We start from the raw sequence: 19,058 nt of genomic DNA, 5'->3' as shown, positions 1-19,058 counted from the left end.
AATTCAGCATACTTATTATTTACAGATGTATGCGTCTTAACTTGTTTATAGAAACCATGCTTTGCAGAAAGCTGGGGATGGTATAATACTAATTTGTACGTGTTTATTGCTGCCTGTAATATGCAGTTTTAAAAACAATTAAAAATAGCGGTGGAGCTCATCATTGGAGTGAACCCCAAACTGCCCATGAAAAGTGAAATATTAGTACTGCATACCTCCTTAAAGGTTATAGGCCATTTGTAGTGGATTGATAGCATACCCATTAATGAAGAATTTACCTGTTCTTAAAGATTTTAAGCTCAGCAGTCTAGTTTCTAGATATTATTCTAATGTAACCCATTTAAACTTATGTGGTGGAGTTCATAATTGCCCTTGTAAATGGGTATAGAAAGGAGGTTATATAAATCAATTAGTGATATCCAGCAGTGTGGCTGTAATACAAATTAATTGGCATGATAAGTATTTTAACTGCTACTATACTTACTTAAAGTAGTTTTGATCACTGAATTGTCTCTTCTGGAGTCACGCTATTAATTTTAAGATTTAAAAACATCTAAAGATCAAAATGTTAATGGCTCCAAAGTTTGAGAAATAAAATGATATGTTAAATATTACGCAGCAAGTCAGTTTTACTGCATTTCCAAATAGAGCACAACAGTTTTATTTTGTCCATGTTTTACTGAACAATTGTGTAATAGTGTTACGTGATTAAAGATATTAAAACACTCATTTTCTTGCTGGATTCAAGCCACAGCAAAAAGTCATGATCAATGGTGTCATAAGAAAATGTTGAATATATAGAAAAAGTAAAAGAAAATATTTGGCAGACATAGTAATACGAATAATTAATACCAACTTGGATAGGAGGTGAGTTTTCAAGAACAAAATCATTCCTTTAGTGTAATACTCTGCATTATTTTGTTTAGATGATTTAAAAGGTTTGAAGATAAAAGAAAAGTCCTCAAAACACTATAAAACATTTAATAACTATAAATAGAGACTTTATGACTTAGTAAAGTGTCTTGATGTGTGTAGAGGTTATAGTTACTATATCATTTCCCTTGCAATTTTTATTTATTATTGAAGATACTGGATCTGAGTTTTTTTCCCATTTATGTTTACAAGTCAAGAGGCTTTCTTGGAATTGATGGGGCGACAACGCTTTAAAACAGATTTAAAAAATAATCAGATGCCTTTTATTTTTAAGCATTTTGTCCATCACATTGTGCCTTTTGTCTTATTTTTGATTCTGCAGAGAAAACATGCTGAATTTGTGGCACCGCATTTGTATCAATAGGCCACAAAAATAGGCTTCATTTTCATAAAGGAAGAATAAAGAGTCCAGAGTTCTCATCCTCCCTAAATTTGTGTGGCTTCTTTGCCTGTGCCACTTTACCCCAGATGAGGATCTGGCCTTGGGAATCCACTGGAAAAGCAGACAGGGCCCAAATTGTAAGAAAAGTTCATTTTCAAAGGAAAATCTAACTTCATGCAGGTGATAGCACAGCTATATATATTTTTTAAAGAAGATCCTACTTTTCAGTTTTGCAGTAATGCGGAATTCTCGCTTGAGTCTGATGCAATTTTGCATGGTAGTGGCCAGGCAGAAAATCAGCGACCTGAAAAAACTACAGAGCTAGCATCTTTCGGATGTTTTTCTTCAGTTTTCCGTATGATTTATTTTTTTCATTTAACATGTTTTCTTTTTCATTTTGAAGGTAGGCTCCTAATACAAAGTGATGAGCTGCTGCCCTGTAAACTCTGCTGCGCCTTGCAAACCCTCCGGCCATCCTGTCTGTACACTTACTTTCACCCTGGCTCCCTCATGGTGTCTGCCTGGCCATTTATTTAGCGAAAGACGCTCCTGTTCTCAGTTACTAGCGCGTCATTAAGTCTCGCTGCCCTGAGAGTAACACAGGTATAACCAGACGCAGTTCTTGTCCCTGATATAAATAATCCTGACAAGCTTTCTGCCTTCCACGTTTGCTCAGGTGTAAACACGTCTCTGTGGCTACATGGACATATAAACCAAAATGTAAAACTGCTTTGCTGATATAACTGTAAAAAAAAAAAAAAAAGCCTGAAAACCAGAATAATTTTATTTGAAAAGGTAATGTGAAACTCCTGTGTTAGTTATACATACTACTCCTGGGTTTAGTGGAGCTGGTGCTGGAGAGCCAGGCATTGCAAACTGGGGCAAACCTTACTCCTGTTTGAAAATATCCTCCTGAGCAAACCTACAGAACATGAATGAACTCTTACAGAGCGACTGCAGCCTGCTCATCCTTTACTGCTAGCTGTAGTAAATGTGTGTGTAGAGTTGCCAGAAGTCCTGAGGACGTGCCTTTCGTTGTCTCTCCCGAGTTCCCTGCTAGAAGTAGCAGTAGCTCTCAAGGGCAGAAGACACACTGGCCTGCCTTGCAGTTGGCCCGTGAGCGGGATGCGCACACAAACTTGGGGCAGCTTCGGAGCCCCCACATTAGAGGGGCTAAGCACAGTCTAAATTCACTTCCCTGCTCTGACGTGTATCCCATGTGTAGCCTGGGGCAAGACACGTAAGGCAGTGTTGCTAGAGCTAATGCTAGGTTGTTGATTGCTGTTGAAAATCACATTTGGGTACTGCTTGCATTTTTCTAGAAATTTAAGACTGAAGCAAATCAATCTCTTGGTCTATCAGTCCTTCTGTTTCCCATCCATAAAGTAAGAAGAGTAGCTCTTCCCTTATCTCACATAGGTGTTGCAAAGGTAAAAATATGAATGCTTTTGGGATATCCGCATACTGGAGTGACAGGGACCGTGTTTGTAGATCAGACAGGTAGAAGAGAGCAGGATGTTTTATGCTGCTAAATATGGCAGGACCAGAAGTGTTGCGGGCTGTGCTGTGTGGTTGGGACAGCAGGGAAAGTCACCCAGGCTGCCTGTGATCTGAGCAGGAATGTCACCTGGGAAGATGCGCTGGGAGAGGTGGCCTCTGGAGTGCCTTAGGAAATGGCACTGTAAAGTCAGGTAACTGAATTTTCATGCTTAACAAATGAAATAATAAAGAGGCCAGATCATGGTATAACGGAAAAGTATGTTATGAAAGAATCCCCACCTTTCACTGGGCAACCAATAGAGGATGTTTGTGGGAATAGTAAATTCTGTGCCACAAATGAAGAATTCAGCTGCTAAGGAACAGAAATTGTATCATGAGACTAGAACAGAAAGTTAACCAGAAGATAGATGCTGTTGTCTTCTGAATTACTACAAACAAATCTGGGTAGCTCTCCTATGGTGGTAGTAGGATGCTGATCTTTATTTCTTGGCCCTAATCACCTGATATGAATAAAGGTTTCAAAGGGCTATACTCCTGTCACATGGCCAAGATCAGTATCCACTGACTGTGCTGACTTACGTTACATGACTCTGCTGGTTGAGATTACAGATTTGCAATTGAAACTTGGCAATTTTGTTGATGAAAGGCACGAAGGAATATAATGCAGCTTACTCTGTCCCAGTTCTAAACTGGGGAAGATGCAGCAAATGAATGTAAGCACTTCCTTTCTGCCTTTCCAGTTGGCAAATACAACTTGGTATACACACAGCAAAGACTTTTTTTTTTTTAGATTCATCCTTTGAAGTTATTCTGTGTTTTAACATGAAATGCTAAAATAGTTACAGTGAAAGTGCTCTGAGGACCTGCTTTGCCAGTAATGGCTCCCCTCAAGGTTATGGAGGCTTTTCAAGGTTCATTCATTCAAATACCCTTAGACTTGGCAGGATCACCATCATTACCATTATTTGCATTGGAGTAGCACTTGAAGGTCCTGCAGCGCCAGTTACTGTACAGCATATTTTGAGACTCTGCCCAAAATAGCATACTGTCTAAATACATGAGAAGGGTGGAGGAAGAAAATACTGTCCCGATGGTATGTCTGCCTGCGGTAGAGCAATAGCCAAATTTGTACTTGGAACTTCATTAGGGTAAAGCTATCGGAGCAGTGAGTGTGTTTAACTGCTTCTTGTACTCACTAGATGGAGGGCAGAGTTCAGCAGGACCCTCTTCTCCCAGATGCGAGGGGACAGAAGACAGCTGTCCGCATCGCTCTTTCACTGACAAGTCATAACAGCAAAAGCACTTCGGCTTTAGAGGCTTCTGCCAACTCAGCTGCGCCTATCGGGGCTTGCACCTTGTCTGAGATAGCTCTTGGCAGCGGCAGCCTGTGCCCTGGCAGTGGCTCTTAAAATGACCCGGTCTGAGGCACCTTTTAGGTGACCTTCTGCGCAGTTTGTCCCTTAGAAAGATCTTGCAGATTGGGCTTCCGAGCTCCATAACCTCTACTTCTTGCTAGTTTTGTTGTTATTTTAATCATATTGTAGGATTCCTGAGCAACACACAGTGAAAATCTGTCCGTAGGATACTCTTAGCTTTTCAAGTATCAGAAAGGGATCACTTTAGATTTGGCATCCTCAAGCAGAAATCAGGTCATAAAGTGTCACCTTGTGATATCCCTGTTGAAAGTGGAATGGCCCTTTTCAGATTAAAAGCAACCTTGAAGACTTAGAGGCTTTTTTGACTTTCAGCCTGAGTAATACCTTTTTTTTTTTTTTAAGACTTAGATAGTCTTGAAGACGTGAACTATGACTTGATGAAAATTAAAGCTGGAAAAAATGTAATCAAGATTTAAAATAGAATAACATACATTTAACGTCAAGACTTTAAGGCAGATGTGTGCACCTAGCAAGATGTAAATAACAAAAAAGAAAGCCTCAAATGTGAAAAACTTGTTTTCTTAAGTACCTCTGAAAATCCTGATGATAATATGTCAATCTGGAGTTATTGCAGCAGCCTATGTTTTAGTCCAGGTATGTTGCGTTCACTTGGAATGAACGCATTCCCTCCTGAACCTCGATGCGTACCCGGCCCTATGAAGATTTTTTTTGTATGTAGTTCTGATGTTACAGTTTGGTAATTCGTTCTGCGTTTATTAACGTTTGCACATGGTTTCTCCTGAGCCTTTTCCTCTGTCCTCCTGCCCTCAGCCCACTCAACCTCCACGCCAACAACCCCCGGGGCAAAACACCAATCCAGCACAGCGAGTGCCCATCCGTGAAATAGTAGCACGACTTCTTTGCTTTGTGTCGTTTTCTTTGCAAGCGAGAAAATAGGAGTCTTCACACAAGAAACGACTTCGTTTTCGTCTTTCTGTTGTCTGTGATCCCCACCTGTTGTATATATGGTAAAAATATCTGGGACTTATAACCCAGCAACAGTCCGCAGCCAGAGTCATGTGTGACCGGGTCAAACACACACTTGCTGGAGGGTCATGGCCAGGTTACTAAGTCAAGGCTGGCAAGTCTCCACCATAATGTTTTCTTTCTCTCTCACTCTTTTTTTTTTTCCTTCCCCCCCTTGTCTGTCTTCCAAACAGCAGTTTAAAAAAAAAAACAACCTCCTAACAATGCAAACTATTTAAACATGACGAATTCAAAGAAGTTTTTTATTAAAAAAAAAAAAAAAAATGGATGGAGGGCTTGAGTCAATGATATTTTGGATTTAATTTTATAGTATAGTTTTATGTGGCACATGAAAGAGAGAAATTTGTATTGAAACAATTGAGACCCACTTTCCCAGTTCCTGGCTCTTTCCTGGAAGATGATTAAAAGCAGACTTTTTTTTCCAGACGAGACATAAAAATTAAATGATCTACAGTATATAGTTATTTTTTCAAATGTTTGGAGGCTTATAAATAACTTCTACAATCAAATGCACACATACAAGCAGCAGAGAATCTGGTTCTAATTACTTGTACTTTAGTTGAACTTTGGCGTTTCCTTTGACTTTCTGCCTAATGTATGTGAGCTGTGTGCCTTGCACTCCTGCAGTGAATTCACAAAAAAAAGAAAAAAGAGGCAAAAAATCCAGACTCTTGCTGGTGCCAACAAAAATGAGGGTTAACAGAATGTTTTGACCAAATGCAACACTTTGCTATTCACCCTAATTAGCTGAAATTGCTGCTTCCCACCAGGGACCCTGAGCTCAGTATTCAAAACTCCCTTGAGGCTATCCAGGAAATGCCATTTGCTTTACAACTTCTTATTCTTTTAAGACTCAACTGTCCAAAGTGTGCATTAACATACAAGCTTAATAATCTAAGTTTCTAGCGAAACGCAAGGCATTTCATAATGCCTGCCTGCTTCTAGTTGGTCACAAAGTAAAATACCTCCTCCATCTGTCAACATGGTTTAGCTGGCAATAAATTAGCTCTCACAAAGCACACTGTGCTTTTAAAGATCTTATCTGCTGCTTTATCTAACCTTTAGAAATATTTCAGACATCTCAGGAATTGTGAAGTGACCGATTGTTCAAGAGTCCCTGTGTGCTTAAGTGACATTCAGGTGTTGGGTGACAGTGCTGAGGCTCTGTTTTCTCAGGTGAGTTGGGACCCTGAAGTGTCACATCCCTCAGGACAAGACAGCAGGACAAGGAAAGAAGTAGCTTTTTTTTGTTGTTTTGTTTTGTTTTTAATTGTTTTATATATTTGAATTCTTCCTAAAATCATAAGACTGCTTTAAAAATGCCTCTTCTGGAAATGTCAGCTTGTCCGCCCCTCATTCTTTCTTTTTTCCACCTCGCGTGTGCAGACATGCATAGAAGAAAGTGGGTTCTGCTGTTTGCGTCTGCTGGCCATGGGCACAATACAGAAATAACACTTTATACCTGCTGAGCATGAATTGCTACAGATGCCTGCACTGGATTTCTGCACTTCCATGGTGGCAGTACATACGTTTTCAAATAAAGAGTAAAAAAGGCTAAATCCAAAGAAGAATAGTAAGTCAGAAGCCCAAGTAAGAGTCAAGCACATGTAACCTGAGTTCAAGTTTTCTCCAGAAAGTTCTACATCTTTCCTGTGATAAAAAGTGAATGTTCCCAAACTGGGTTTCCTTAAAAAAATAAAATAAAAAAGAAAATCAGACTCTCTAGATGGTTGTTCAGTTAATGCAAGTATTATATTGACTAGATATTAGCTCTTTTATTGCCATATATATATATATGTGTGTGTATATATATGTGTATATACATATATATGTATATACATATATATGTGTGTGTGTGTATATATATATATATATATATGGTGTTTTAGGGGAGGGTGTTCTGGTTTACCTGGGTTCTTTCCTTCTCGCATACCTTTTCAAATCGTCCAGAAAAATATTCTCTAGCAGCACCTTCAGCTCTTCAGTTGCTGACTGTGTTGTGTATTTATGAACTGAGCTGGTTGCTTCATCTCTTCTGGGTATCGCAAGTTCCTGATGCTTGGCCGGTGCCTGACAGAGCTCTGTTGTACATATGGTTTGTGGTTTGAACACTGCTATTGGATGCTGGGGCTTGTTTAGGATGAAATCATCAAAAAAGCAGAAGTATATCGGTATTATTCCTCAAAGCCTCCTTTCCCCAAACTGAAATCACAGGAGGATTGCAGGAGTGCAGTTGGTTTATTGAATGACACAACCTTGTTTTCCCATGAGAAGCCTAAAAACTGCCTTTCAGATGGACTGAGAGAGTTGAATGAGCTAATACGAAACACATTGTCTGCTGGCATTAGCGTTTTAAAGCTAAATTTTATCATTCCACAGGCTGATTGGAAGCCACCATAATTCATGTACCAGCATAAAATAAGGCACAGAATGTTTGAGGCCTCTCAAGGGCATTTGATGAATCTAACTTTAATTTAAAAGTACTAATAGATTATTGATTCAAGCAGGATGGCTGTGCGGAGATCAATAACAGAGCATTGCCTGTCTCTCTTAAATACCAAAAATTACTGTTGAAAAGAAATGATCGTTCTCATCTCTGTTTTCATTAAGAAAAAACTTCTTTAAAGTTTGCTTGGTAGAGTAGGAACCCTTAGATATTTGGTTTACCAAGATTCACTGTTTTTAATGCTGAAAGAGAGAAGTAGATTTCTGGACGCTGTCTTAATATTGCAGCTTATGGAGTCACATGTTATTTTAATTTTCTCTTTTTCAACAGCCTCATTATTTTTAGATATATAAATAAGTTGTTTCTATTTGAAAGATATTTCTTTGCTTAGAATCAGAGCCTTTAGCACTTCACTCTAGCATTTATTTTCTTTCTCAATAATGCCCGTCCTTGAAGTTGATAGTACCTTTACCCAAGTAAAAATGGTAGAAAGGAGGCCTTCTCTCAAGTAATCAGGAGTTGTATCGTGCTCCTCAGTGCCCTCTGTGAATTGTGCAGAACACGAATTGACAATGAATCATGAGTTTAATACAAATATATCATCTTTGTAATCTGAAAAATATCATGTACAGTAAATCTTGTCTCCGATTTTCCATTGAGTAATATTCTTTAGGGCCTGCTGTTAGTACTCTTGAGATTTAGCTCTGCTGATAGTGCCTAATATTTCTGGATAGATCCGAGTTCACAGATCCTGTCATTTCTGTGTATCTCTTGAAAAGTTAGAGGGATTTATCTGAGAAGCAGCAGAACAGCTAGGTGAAACATGAAAATGTATTGCACATCTACAATAAATGTGAGGAATGATGACAGCATATCACAGAAAACTAATGCAGATGTTTTGGAAAGATGTAGTTCACATGTCTTATCTTGCGTCGTACAGCTTTCATGTCCTTTCCCTGAAAGGGATAACTGGCTTTTCAGCAGGTTCTAAACAAATGACCATCTAGAAATATTAAGGCAATAAAGGGATGTTGGGGTCATAACGTGTAAGTAGCTTTTTCTCAGAGAGGTTTTCTGGTGTTACAAATCTGAAGGTAGGTGAGGAAGTGCTGCTGGGTTGTGCTAGTTTTACAGATTGAAAAAAAAAAAAAAGACTTGTTCTGGTAATTTTCTCTTCAGGTCTTATACTTAGTTGTTTGTCTCTTTACATATGTCCTGATGCATGGTTCTATCCTGCTGTGGCAGAATTGCACATTGCAAGTGTTACTTTCTGTAGATAAAGGCAAGAGATGTAAGAGCTCTCTCAGAATTAGATACTGATTGGAAGGGTACATGCCACAATTTCCCTTTGAAGGTTGATATCCAGCGTCCATACGTGGATCCCATGCAATTCAGTAGGCTAAAACCAGAACGTGAGGCCCAAGGTTGTCCGTCTTGGGAGACTGGTAAGAGATTCAAGCAATATATATCTGACGTGAACTGAAGCTTTTGTGGTGTTGAGAAGCTGGATCACGAAAAATTATCAGTTTTTGAGGCTATAGCATGTAGTCCTGTCACTACTTGCCTTACTTTAGTTCCCCTTAAATGTTGCTAGGAAAGACAAATGTATATTTATTATACAAGAAAGATATGGGGCAATTTCATAGTTAAAATACAGTAAATAATTAGCCATTTAAAAATAATTAATGAATCATTCAATTAATTATTTTTTTTCTTTTCTAGCAGTTGAAACTCAGAGCACCAGTTCTGAGGAGCTTGTTCCGAGCCCTCCTTCACCACTTCCACCCCCTCGTGTTTACAAGCCCTGTTTTGTCTGTCAAGACAAGTCATCCGGATATCACTATGGCGTCAGTGCTTGTGAAGGATGTAAGGTGAGTGCCATCATCTCCCTTTCCTTTTATAGGACCACATTTCATTTTATAGAGGGGCAAAGCAATAAAATGTTGTGTGATTTGATTGTCTCCAGAGATTCCTTTACCTTTCTTCTGTGAATTAATTCTGATTCATGAGTAAATCTAAGTAAATGACCGCCATGCCTGGAATTATTTCCCTTCATAACTTCTGCCAAAGTATGTCTTTAAGGGACTTCCGTAAGTATTGACTAACATGAGAAAGTGATTGTAGATGCGGAGGTAATAAAAGAATAAAGTGAAAACACAGTAAGGCTCTTCAATGTCCATCTATAGGTCAGGTATACCTTGAGAACTCACATGGCCATTCTCTGCTCTCAGCCTGGCATTTCCTGTGTGTTGCAACCTCTGTGTATCCAGGGGTTGGAATTTGAGAAAAGGATCTGATCATCTGGAAACTTTTGGCATAGTCTCTATCTATCTAACAAATCTCAAATCAAATTGGGAATTTAAGGATTAGCAGATTGGTATTCACAAAATCTAATCTGGCAGACCACAGTCCTGGCATGTCTGCTACTTTCCAGTGCTGTGGTTTTCAGAGCATGAATCGGATGCAGTAGTAAGATACACCGTGCTAAAGCAAAGAATGTCTAAAGACAAGATACACATCAGAGAAATAATGTCTGCTAAACCATGAGTGTATGGCAATAGTTAGAGATGTACATACAGTGGATGTTACGTGTGCAAGGAAGAAGGTAGTGTGAAAAATGCTAAAGAAAAAGATATCATAGGACAGATGCTGTCATAGTTAAATTTCTTAGTTATGGTACCCTAGTGCAATATTCTTCGTTAACAATTAAAGGAAAGACCTATGATTTTCATCCTTCAAATTAAAATATTGTGTAGTGCTTAGTACAATGAAGATACTAATGTATGCTGAAAATGTGACGGTACTATATCCATATAAATAAATTTATTAGCATAAATTAATAAAAGGCATTTTGCTGGTTTCTTTTTGTGAAATTTTATAATACTTTTTCAGATATAGTTAGCTATTTTTACTTTATCCTGTGAACCTACAACTTCTTCCATGCTACTGGCCTTTTGTAGTGACATATCATAATCCTGGGTTTGTGTCATTACGCAGAAAACCAGATGATTGGAGTCTGATTTCCCCCCTATTTTGTAAATGTAGATACTGAAGAAGTGAAAGTAACTATTTAGGCTCGCCTCAATTTTAGAATCACTTTCTGGTATTGAGGTTTTTCTTGGAGATCATGTCTGTATTTTTTTCTTTTAGATGCCACAAAACTATCAAAAGTTAAGTGTCTGTTAGGAAGAACTATGGTAAGAATATGCTGTAGCTGATTTCATTAAACAGCAAACCTCATCGTACTCAGATGCTAGCACACAAATGTTGGTGTCATTTACTCACCCACAGAGCCCACTGAGGCCAGATGTAATTGCAGACTGTGGCAGAAAGGTCACATGTGCCTAAGACTTCATTATTTTTGAAAAATATGCAAAAACACATTGTAAGGCTTTTATTGATATACTGCAAAGCATTTTCATAAATAATTAAAGCAACACCACGCTTGTCAAAATACATGAAGATATCCCTCTTGTAATGTGTTAGTTGTTATTCAGTGACAACAGAAAAATCATGTTCACTTATTTGCTAATTTGCAAGATGGGTAATTCAGTATTTGGTAATAGCTGCTGTTAAAAGAAAAAAAAAATAGTTACATAAAAAAACTGTCAGTCTAGGAAAAATAACATGATTTCAAATCAGTCACTTGGCTGCATGAGACTGCTAATATTTGGGTTAGTTGATGCTAGCTCTTCAACAGGTGAGACTAGGATTTTGCGAATCTCTTCCACTGATTGAATCAACTTCCTTAGTAAGTGCTAGGAACTGGCAAAGAACAGAGACCACTTAGTCAACCAGTGGTCCGTTTGGTAGACAGTCATTTACTACATTTGCTGTTGAAAGTTTTCTGAGCTTTCAGGTCAACAGAAATGATGTGCTGTGTGACAGCCGGCAGCAGTACGTGATGGCAACACTAGAGACAACCTCAGAAACCACTGCATTGCCAGCTTCTACTTTTTTCTCAGAAGAATATTACCCTTTTCTTTTGAGCCCTTTTGGACTGTTTGGTTTCTTTTTCTTTTCCTTGATCTTTGCTCTACACTTGCTTTCACACATTCATTTCTTGGTCCTGTACCATAAGAAGGCTGCCACCTTCCTATTTCCAGCCATCCAGGCTCCTGCCTGTACTCAAGTCTACCGTCACTCTTGGTTCCCAGTATCAGTTCTTCATGCTCCTCTTTCTCTCCTGCCTTCTTCATACAAAAATTTAGCCAGTTGCTTTGCAAATTTAAATAAGCACTGAGCATTGAGCACTGCTGCTAGGGAGGCTTTGTCTCCTGTGGATCTCTGCCTTCCAGTTGTTAAACCCACGTTTATTAGCAAGCCTGTGTTTCATTGAAGGCTTCTACTCAGTATGGAGCTGGAGTTTCATGCTGATTCCCGGGTGAATCTGGAAGCAATAATAAGGGAGAATTCATGTTACAGCCTTTCGTCTAGTTAGGAAACACAGATTTATTTCTCCTATACCTCAACATACATCTCCACGCAATTTCAAATAACTTTATGCTCTTCAATATTTGCAGTTTCAGTAAAGCTGACCAGCGTATTTTGGAATGTTGGGCAACCTCGCTTACAGACAGGGTTATACAAAGCTCATTCCATAGAAGCGAGACTAAAATATCAGCCAAATAAAGTATTAATAATCTTTCCCCCCCCCCTCACCTTGTTGTCATTTTCTCTTTCTTCACTCCTAGTTCCACCATTTCTTTCTTCACCTGATTTGCCATCTCTGTTCTGGGATGCTAAACCTTAAAGTCACTCTTTTTTTCCACCTGCGTTGCACCTCCCTCTGCTCTGAGGTCCTTTTCTCAAGTCTTTTCCTTTTTCCTTTCTGACTGGTTTACCTTTCCTTTCAAACTCCTGACAGTCTTATTTCTCAAGGGAAACTCAAATGGAAAACTCTGCTCATGTATTTATCTAATTAGGGTCCAATCCCTTTTGTTTTTCTATGCTGGCTCTCCCATGGTTTTCTTCTGGTTTTCTCTTTGTTTCCTTCTCCTTTGTCTTTCTGCTTTGAGCTCCAGTGAAGCTGCCATCACAGTGATCATTAGCAGTCTCCACCTAGTGCAAAGGGACAGCTTTCTGTCCTCAAGGTTTCGGGCTGATGACTGCCTTTGATTCAGCAGGCTTTCTTTTTCCTGCCTTTCAGGCCTCTTTAGATTATCCTCCTACTTTGTGTACTGTTTATTAAATTTCTCCATAAATGGCTCTTTATCCACTTCTTAATGCTGTTCCCTGAAGTTCAGTTCTTTGGTTTTCTGTCTAAAAAGCATCACCTACTGAACTCTTTAATTGGGAGACCAATGGGGAAGGCCATGGCCATATTCTGCTCATAAAGGGTATATTTTTAAAGGGGACTCTGCCAGCCAGGAGCCCTTGGAGAGCCGTGGATGTTTATTATGACTTTCTGATGCTCAGTTTGGGGAACACCTCACTGGAAATTTTATCTTCCCTAAATTGCCACCAATCCATGGATCATTTCCAAGTTACCCCATCTCTGACTTCTCTGCTGTCTTTCCCTGGTGTGTCCTCTTGCTCACCTCACTGCTACCTTGGACACAGAGTGCATGGAGACAGAACTTGCCATCTTCTCTCTGTGTGGCATCACCAGCTCTTATCTCATGGCATGCTGTTTTTTCAGACATCATTCCATCATTTTTGATCTGCAGCATTGTAATTCACACACATTTTTTTCTTTTTTTCCTCTGCCTTCATTGTCAAATCATTGCTGTGGTTGTCTTTTGTGGTTTTTCAATTTGCCCCTTCTTCTGTCCTTCCTTTGCTTTTTCCCACTCTCTCTCATACTTGGACCTTATTCTTTCAGGTACCTGGGGACAACCTCCTAACCTCCTTGGCCAAACATTTTCTTGGTATTCTAAGCACCCTTTTTTAAAGTGATCCTTCTGTCTTATTCATCACCGGAGTCTTCAGTACTGTGCCTCACTAGAAAGAATGTTCTGTGGCTTGTTTTGATACTAGTGTATTTTTTAAGGTTTTTAGGGGCTGGAGTATTTCATAATATGCACATTTGAAGCACAAGAGAAGGTTAGGAGCTATTTAAATTTTTTTAAGCTGTCTTGTTTTCTAATTTTATAATGTTCATGCTGAAAATTTGATTTGTGATTGTAGTTTTAGAGTACCTGCATTCCGACCCTCCAAATCTGAAATCTGGAAGTGTTCAGAAGACTGATATCACAACCTTTTTCTCAATTAGCAGTCAGGATTTTTTTGTGTTTTAAACTGGTGTAAAAAAAAAAAAAAATCATGGCTTTATTTCTGGGTGTTATGCTGCAAAAGGCTGATGTGCCTCATAGCCTATCAGTGGCTTTATGTTTGTATTAGAAACTCAAAACCAAACTGATCTTCACAGCGCATTTGTATTTTTAAGAAAAATTCCAGAGAGCGTCCATCTTTTTATGTGTAAAACACAATATACTATTTTGTAAACTCTGTGGCATTTCAGAGGCCAATTTTGAATCTACTTGTGTGTTTCATGACCTCAGTTAAAGACTTCTGTTTTGGTTAGTTGTTTTTTTTTTTTTTTGTTTATTTTTTGTTATTTTTTTTTCTTTCCCTGGTCTCTGGGTGTTGCTAGATAGCACGCAAACGAATTCCATACAAAATGGGCAACTTGCATTTATCCAGCTGGTACAAGTGGTTATAGGGCTGGCCGACACCAAAAGCTCAGTTCTTTGGTCCTGACCTGACTCCTCGTCATTGTAGTTGGGTTTGCAAAAAGGGAGACTGAGAGTAGCGGGCTGGATTCCCCGCACAATGCCGTCATTGTGTGGGCGAGGAGGAGAAGCTGGTGTTCTGGCAGCTTCAGCTGTCTCTGAAAGCCTTGTCCCTTGTTCTGGGCACGTAAAAGATGGCATTCCTCTGCTGGCAGCCCTGCCTGCATTCCTGGCTTGAATTCGGTGGGCAGCAAAGATACCTCAGGCAGTTTCAGGAGAGAAGACAGCACAGTATGTAAGAGGGTTATGTTTATGGTCCAGCAGTTTTGTCTGAATGATCAAGGTGCCACTCTGCCTGCTGCTGCTGCTAACAGACAAAAATGTAGATAAGTCTACTTCAATTCCAAGTAGTTCCAGGTCAGCTTTTATCATAAAAGAAGAATAGCTTTCTTTCCATCAGAGTTTTCATATAGAACCACATCTAATGTGGGATCATCACATTAAAAGGGTAGTCACATTTAATGTATTTTCAAAGGTCTTCAGCTATGAAAATATGTCTATTTGACACCTTCCTGACTTAAATATATATGGGGTTTTTTATTGCAAAGACTTTAAGTAGTATGGAAAATAGGCATTGATATAAACCTTGAAATTTAGTTCTATAATTCTGTAGGACTGACTCCTACCAAAATAAAAAAAAAAAAAAATACACATAGGAAAGAAAAAGTAAAAAAAAAAAAGAGAGAGAAAATGAAAGAGTTTTTGCTTTGTCCAGATTTGCTGATCCGTGTGTGTGTTTATCTTGCGAGAAAAGCTGACGTTTTGCTACAGCTTTGTGTTACTTGCTTACAGATGCAGTGGGAGGATGTTCTACTACTCAACTTGTGGCCCAAAATTAGCTGCTTAACTTTAAAGACAGGGCTGTCTCTGCAGTTAATGGAGAGAGGAGTTCCTTCGATGGCTGATTCCAAGCAGTTAAACTAGATCCACTCTGGGTCACCCTCCAGAGCAGCCTGTCCCCACGAGCCATTGGATTAGGTGCCCAGAGCATGGATATGTTAATAATATTCTCCATGATGTCCCCCAGGGTGATGTCCTTCTGGACACTGGGAGGGTTGGGGTTCCCCTGCTGCAGGTTATGAATCCATGATTGGCATTAGTCATTTAGAAAATGCTACTAACAGAGAGTGGAACTGGTTTAGATTTTATTTATGAATTTGAAGTTTGATGACAAGGACATTATGCTTTGGTCGGCAAGAAATTTTGATGAGTGGCCTAAAATATTTTGGGGGTTGTCATAGCAAAGCTTCCTTTGTGGAACAGTTTCCTTTGGGACAGATGCCTTTTTCTTTTAATAGTGCCTCTTATATCACATAAGGGCAGATTTGCATTTTCTTAGGCTGTTCTGGGATTGTAGAGGGATCTTAAGCAGCAGTTCTTTTTGATAATACCACTCTTGCACATGCTAGCTTCTAGCTATAATGTAATTATATTTAAGCCTATATTTATGCCTCTTTACTGGGAATTAAGGATCTAGACATAAAATTTTCTCAGTTACCTAACACTAAAAATTAAAAGCGAACTTCATAAAACCAGCTAAATTACATTCCGTATATTGGGTTGGCTTTGTTTTCCTGGCATGTTTTAATCACCTACAACTGCAACAAAAAGTAAGAAATGTGAAGTTGAAAGTCTGTGCACGCTATGATTTGTATCATGGAAAGAGGTGATATTGTTTGCAGCAATGCAATTGTAAAAGCTTCTATTGGTTCAAAGAAAAATATAGATCAGCTTGAATGATCAAGCTGTATTCATCTCCATTTAAGCTGTATTAGTAAGTGACAGTGCCAGCAGCAGAGATGCATGCTGTCGTTCATATACAGCTATGAAAAATTCCTCAAATCATAGAAAATTGCTCCTAGTTTCAGCTAAATCGACAATCATTTTTTAGAAGATGAAAAATGTATTTCGAGATACATTTCTGCGTACTGTTAATGTCATCCGATCTTAAGCTGTAAGCACTTTGCCGTGTAGCAACATTCAAAGCCATTTCTTTGCAGAAAGCAGTGCCATATGCAGAAAGCCACTGAATGAGTTGCAACTGATTTAAATGTAGTACTGAAAATCTGGAATTTTTATATGTTTTGTACTATCAGAGGAGAACTGATTGTTTTAATACTGTCTTTGAAAGTTTAGTTTTTAGAATAACCAAACCAGGAAATCTAAGCATCCCATTAAAAGCTGATAGCTGTTTCAGTAAGTTCTTAATTAATTTTTCTCTTTGGAAGATGAAACTTTTGGCATATACCAAATTTATTTCAAATTTTTGAAGGATGGGGAAGCATATATTTCTTGAAAGCCCACTGAGAGCAAGTAAATATAAAATAGATGGGATCAGAAAAAAAAATTATCTTACCATATATTTTAAAATCTCTTTCTGGGTCGTGTGAATGATATGAATGAAGAAAAAAAAATTGCCATCCATGACAGATAACAAAAGTGAAAATTGTGTTGCGTGTTTGAATGCCGTATTAGATTTTCAGTGCATTGGGCCCAAGTTGTGGATTATACCTTTGCTGCTGCCCTGCGCTGGGCTTCTGGAGCAGAGATACACAAAAAGCAGCAGCATCTGTAGGGAGCTATAGCACATACATCCACAGCTAATCTGCCTCTTATCCTGCCTGTTGCCCTCATAGACCAGGGCTTCATATTAAGTTGTGAGAATAATTGGTTTTACTAATGACTTTAATTTTTTTCTGGCAGTGATGCTGGTGCTATAGAAGTGCAGAGATTATCCCAAATTACTTTCTAACCATGCTAAGCATGCTGCTCCAGTTATTTGTAAGCACAAGGGCTAATGTCCTGTGGAAACAGGAACTGGAAACTACTCTCTTATTTTGCGTAAACTGTCACATAACAACATGTAATTGTTTGGCTTAAATCTCGCACTCCCTTCTCGTACAAAATTTCTGATACCATCAGTGAAGGAGTTAACTGAGGTAGATATGGGCTTTCTCATCATACGCCAGCTGGTCACCAGGCCCATTACTGTTCATGAGGGCATTTCTTCATACAGAGGTAGCCTTTGTGCCTGCTGACCTTGCATAACTTTTCAGGGTATTTTTGCCAATAACCAGTCCATAACAGCTACAGTTTTTCATTATTATTATTATTAATGAACTAAAATTGTGGAGCCTTACTCTTCTGGTTATGTTTATACCTTTCTATACCTGAGAATACACACTGTAAACAAAGAAACTTCAAATTTACACATGTACGTATGTGTTACTATTGGAGTTGAATGATGGTTTCTCACACCAAGGTAGGTACTGAAGGGTCCTTGTAAATGTGCTTCTCACATTTCTATCCAACTTTCACCTGCTCATAAGGTGTTGTAGCTTATTAGCAGATGGCTGAGAGAGCTAAGGTCCACACCAGATCAGTAACGTGCATGTGCTTTGCTACAGCTTCAACAGAAATAAGTAAATTATATGTATGTGTTAAAGTGCTGTCTGTACAAATCACCTCATGACGTACCCACCAGAGATGCCAGAAGCAGATGGGCTGTGATTCAGGCTGGTACGCTGTCCTCCTGAGAAGTCCCCTGGTTTGCATGCAGTGCATGTGGAGCGTGTTTTTATTTTCTTATAAGTAGGTTCTGATGGCTTTCACCTTCTTCAATTTTCTTCACTGGAGAGGAGGAAAAATCTTTTATTTTCTCATCTTGTCAATCTATTTCATAGCTCTCCATTAGTTTAAGGACCGTATGTGGCCTTTAATTATAGATGTGAAGTACAGGCTGTTCTGTGTGCACCCAGAAAGCTGTTACAGTGTAGGGAAAATTGCAGCTTTCTTCTGTGTTTAATCCAACATTTTATAATGAGCGCTTTAAAAATATTGTTTGCAGAGGTAGTTCAGCAGATAAGGAAATATGGATATCTAAGCAAGCATCTCAGAAATAAAATACTCTGAGATTTTCTATTAACAGTAGTAGCCTACTTTTTTAATACTATGACATATTTATTTATGCTTACTGAACAGCAATTATAGACATGTAAAATTACAATGAGCTGACTTTCATTTTCCAACTCTGGAACTTTTTAAAAAGAAACTACTTAATGAGACCTTGATACAGAAGGATATACAAGCAAATGATCTGTTGAATTTAGTTTTAGGATAGCTTGCTGGAACCCACAAGAAAGTGCACTCGAAGAAAGGGGGAAGAGTAGAATAGTTTCCTGAGTGTGGTTCTGGCTACGGGTTGACTTCAGTGCTGGTGAGATGCTTGGGGTCGCTGTTCTACTTTAGGCAACTTTTTAAATTGTAGTTTGTGATTTTCTTTATAAACACTTAAAGATTCTCTGATTGGCACATCTTAGAGAAGTGAATCCAAAATTAAAAGGGTATCATAAGTGTACAAAATGGTATTATCCGTTATCTAATTGTGTTCACTTGCATGTTAAGTGAATATTCAGATGCTCTTTGTTTGCTGCTTATTTTGAATTTATTTTGAAAGATACACTTATCTCTGTTTTCTGGTGATTGTAAACCACCACACAGTTAGTAAGTGGTCAGCTTCCCAATTTGCAGAAATACTTTTATTGGCCTTGGAAAGTGACCTTCCATTGCTCTCTGTGCTTACTGACTGACCTGCTAATGGAAACAGAGGTTCCTTCTAATCCTGAGTCAAGTATTCCTTT

At 38.7% G+C, this 19,058-nt stretch overlaps 1 protein-coding gene across 7 annotated transcripts in view; it reads left to right on the top strand.

Moving 5' to 3' along the window:
* RARB (retinoic acid receptor beta) overlaps positions 1–19,058 on the top strand; it is a 318,254-nt gene that overhangs the window by 240,511 nt on the left and 58,685 nt on the right. For 5 of the 7 annotated variants that reach the window (XM_082046112.1, XM_082046117.1, XM_082046115.1 and 2 more), the window contains one exon: positions 9,407–9,555. In XM_082046112.1, coding sequence (XP_081902238.1) covers positions 9,407–9,555 — 149 coding nt within the window. The remainder of the gene's footprint in view (positions 1–9,406; positions 9,556–19,058) is intronic. The other 2 variants (XM_082046113.1, XM_082046116.1) reach the window with 1 other exon arrangement.

Source organism: Streptopelia decaocto (assembly GCF_964273445.1).
Source record: "Streptopelia decaocto genome assembly, chromosome: 2".
Lineage (NCBI taxonomy): Eukaryota > Metazoa > Chordata > Aves > Columbiformes > Columbidae > Streptopelia > Streptopelia decaocto.
This window is presented reverse-complemented; position numbering and strand designations above follow the sequence as displayed.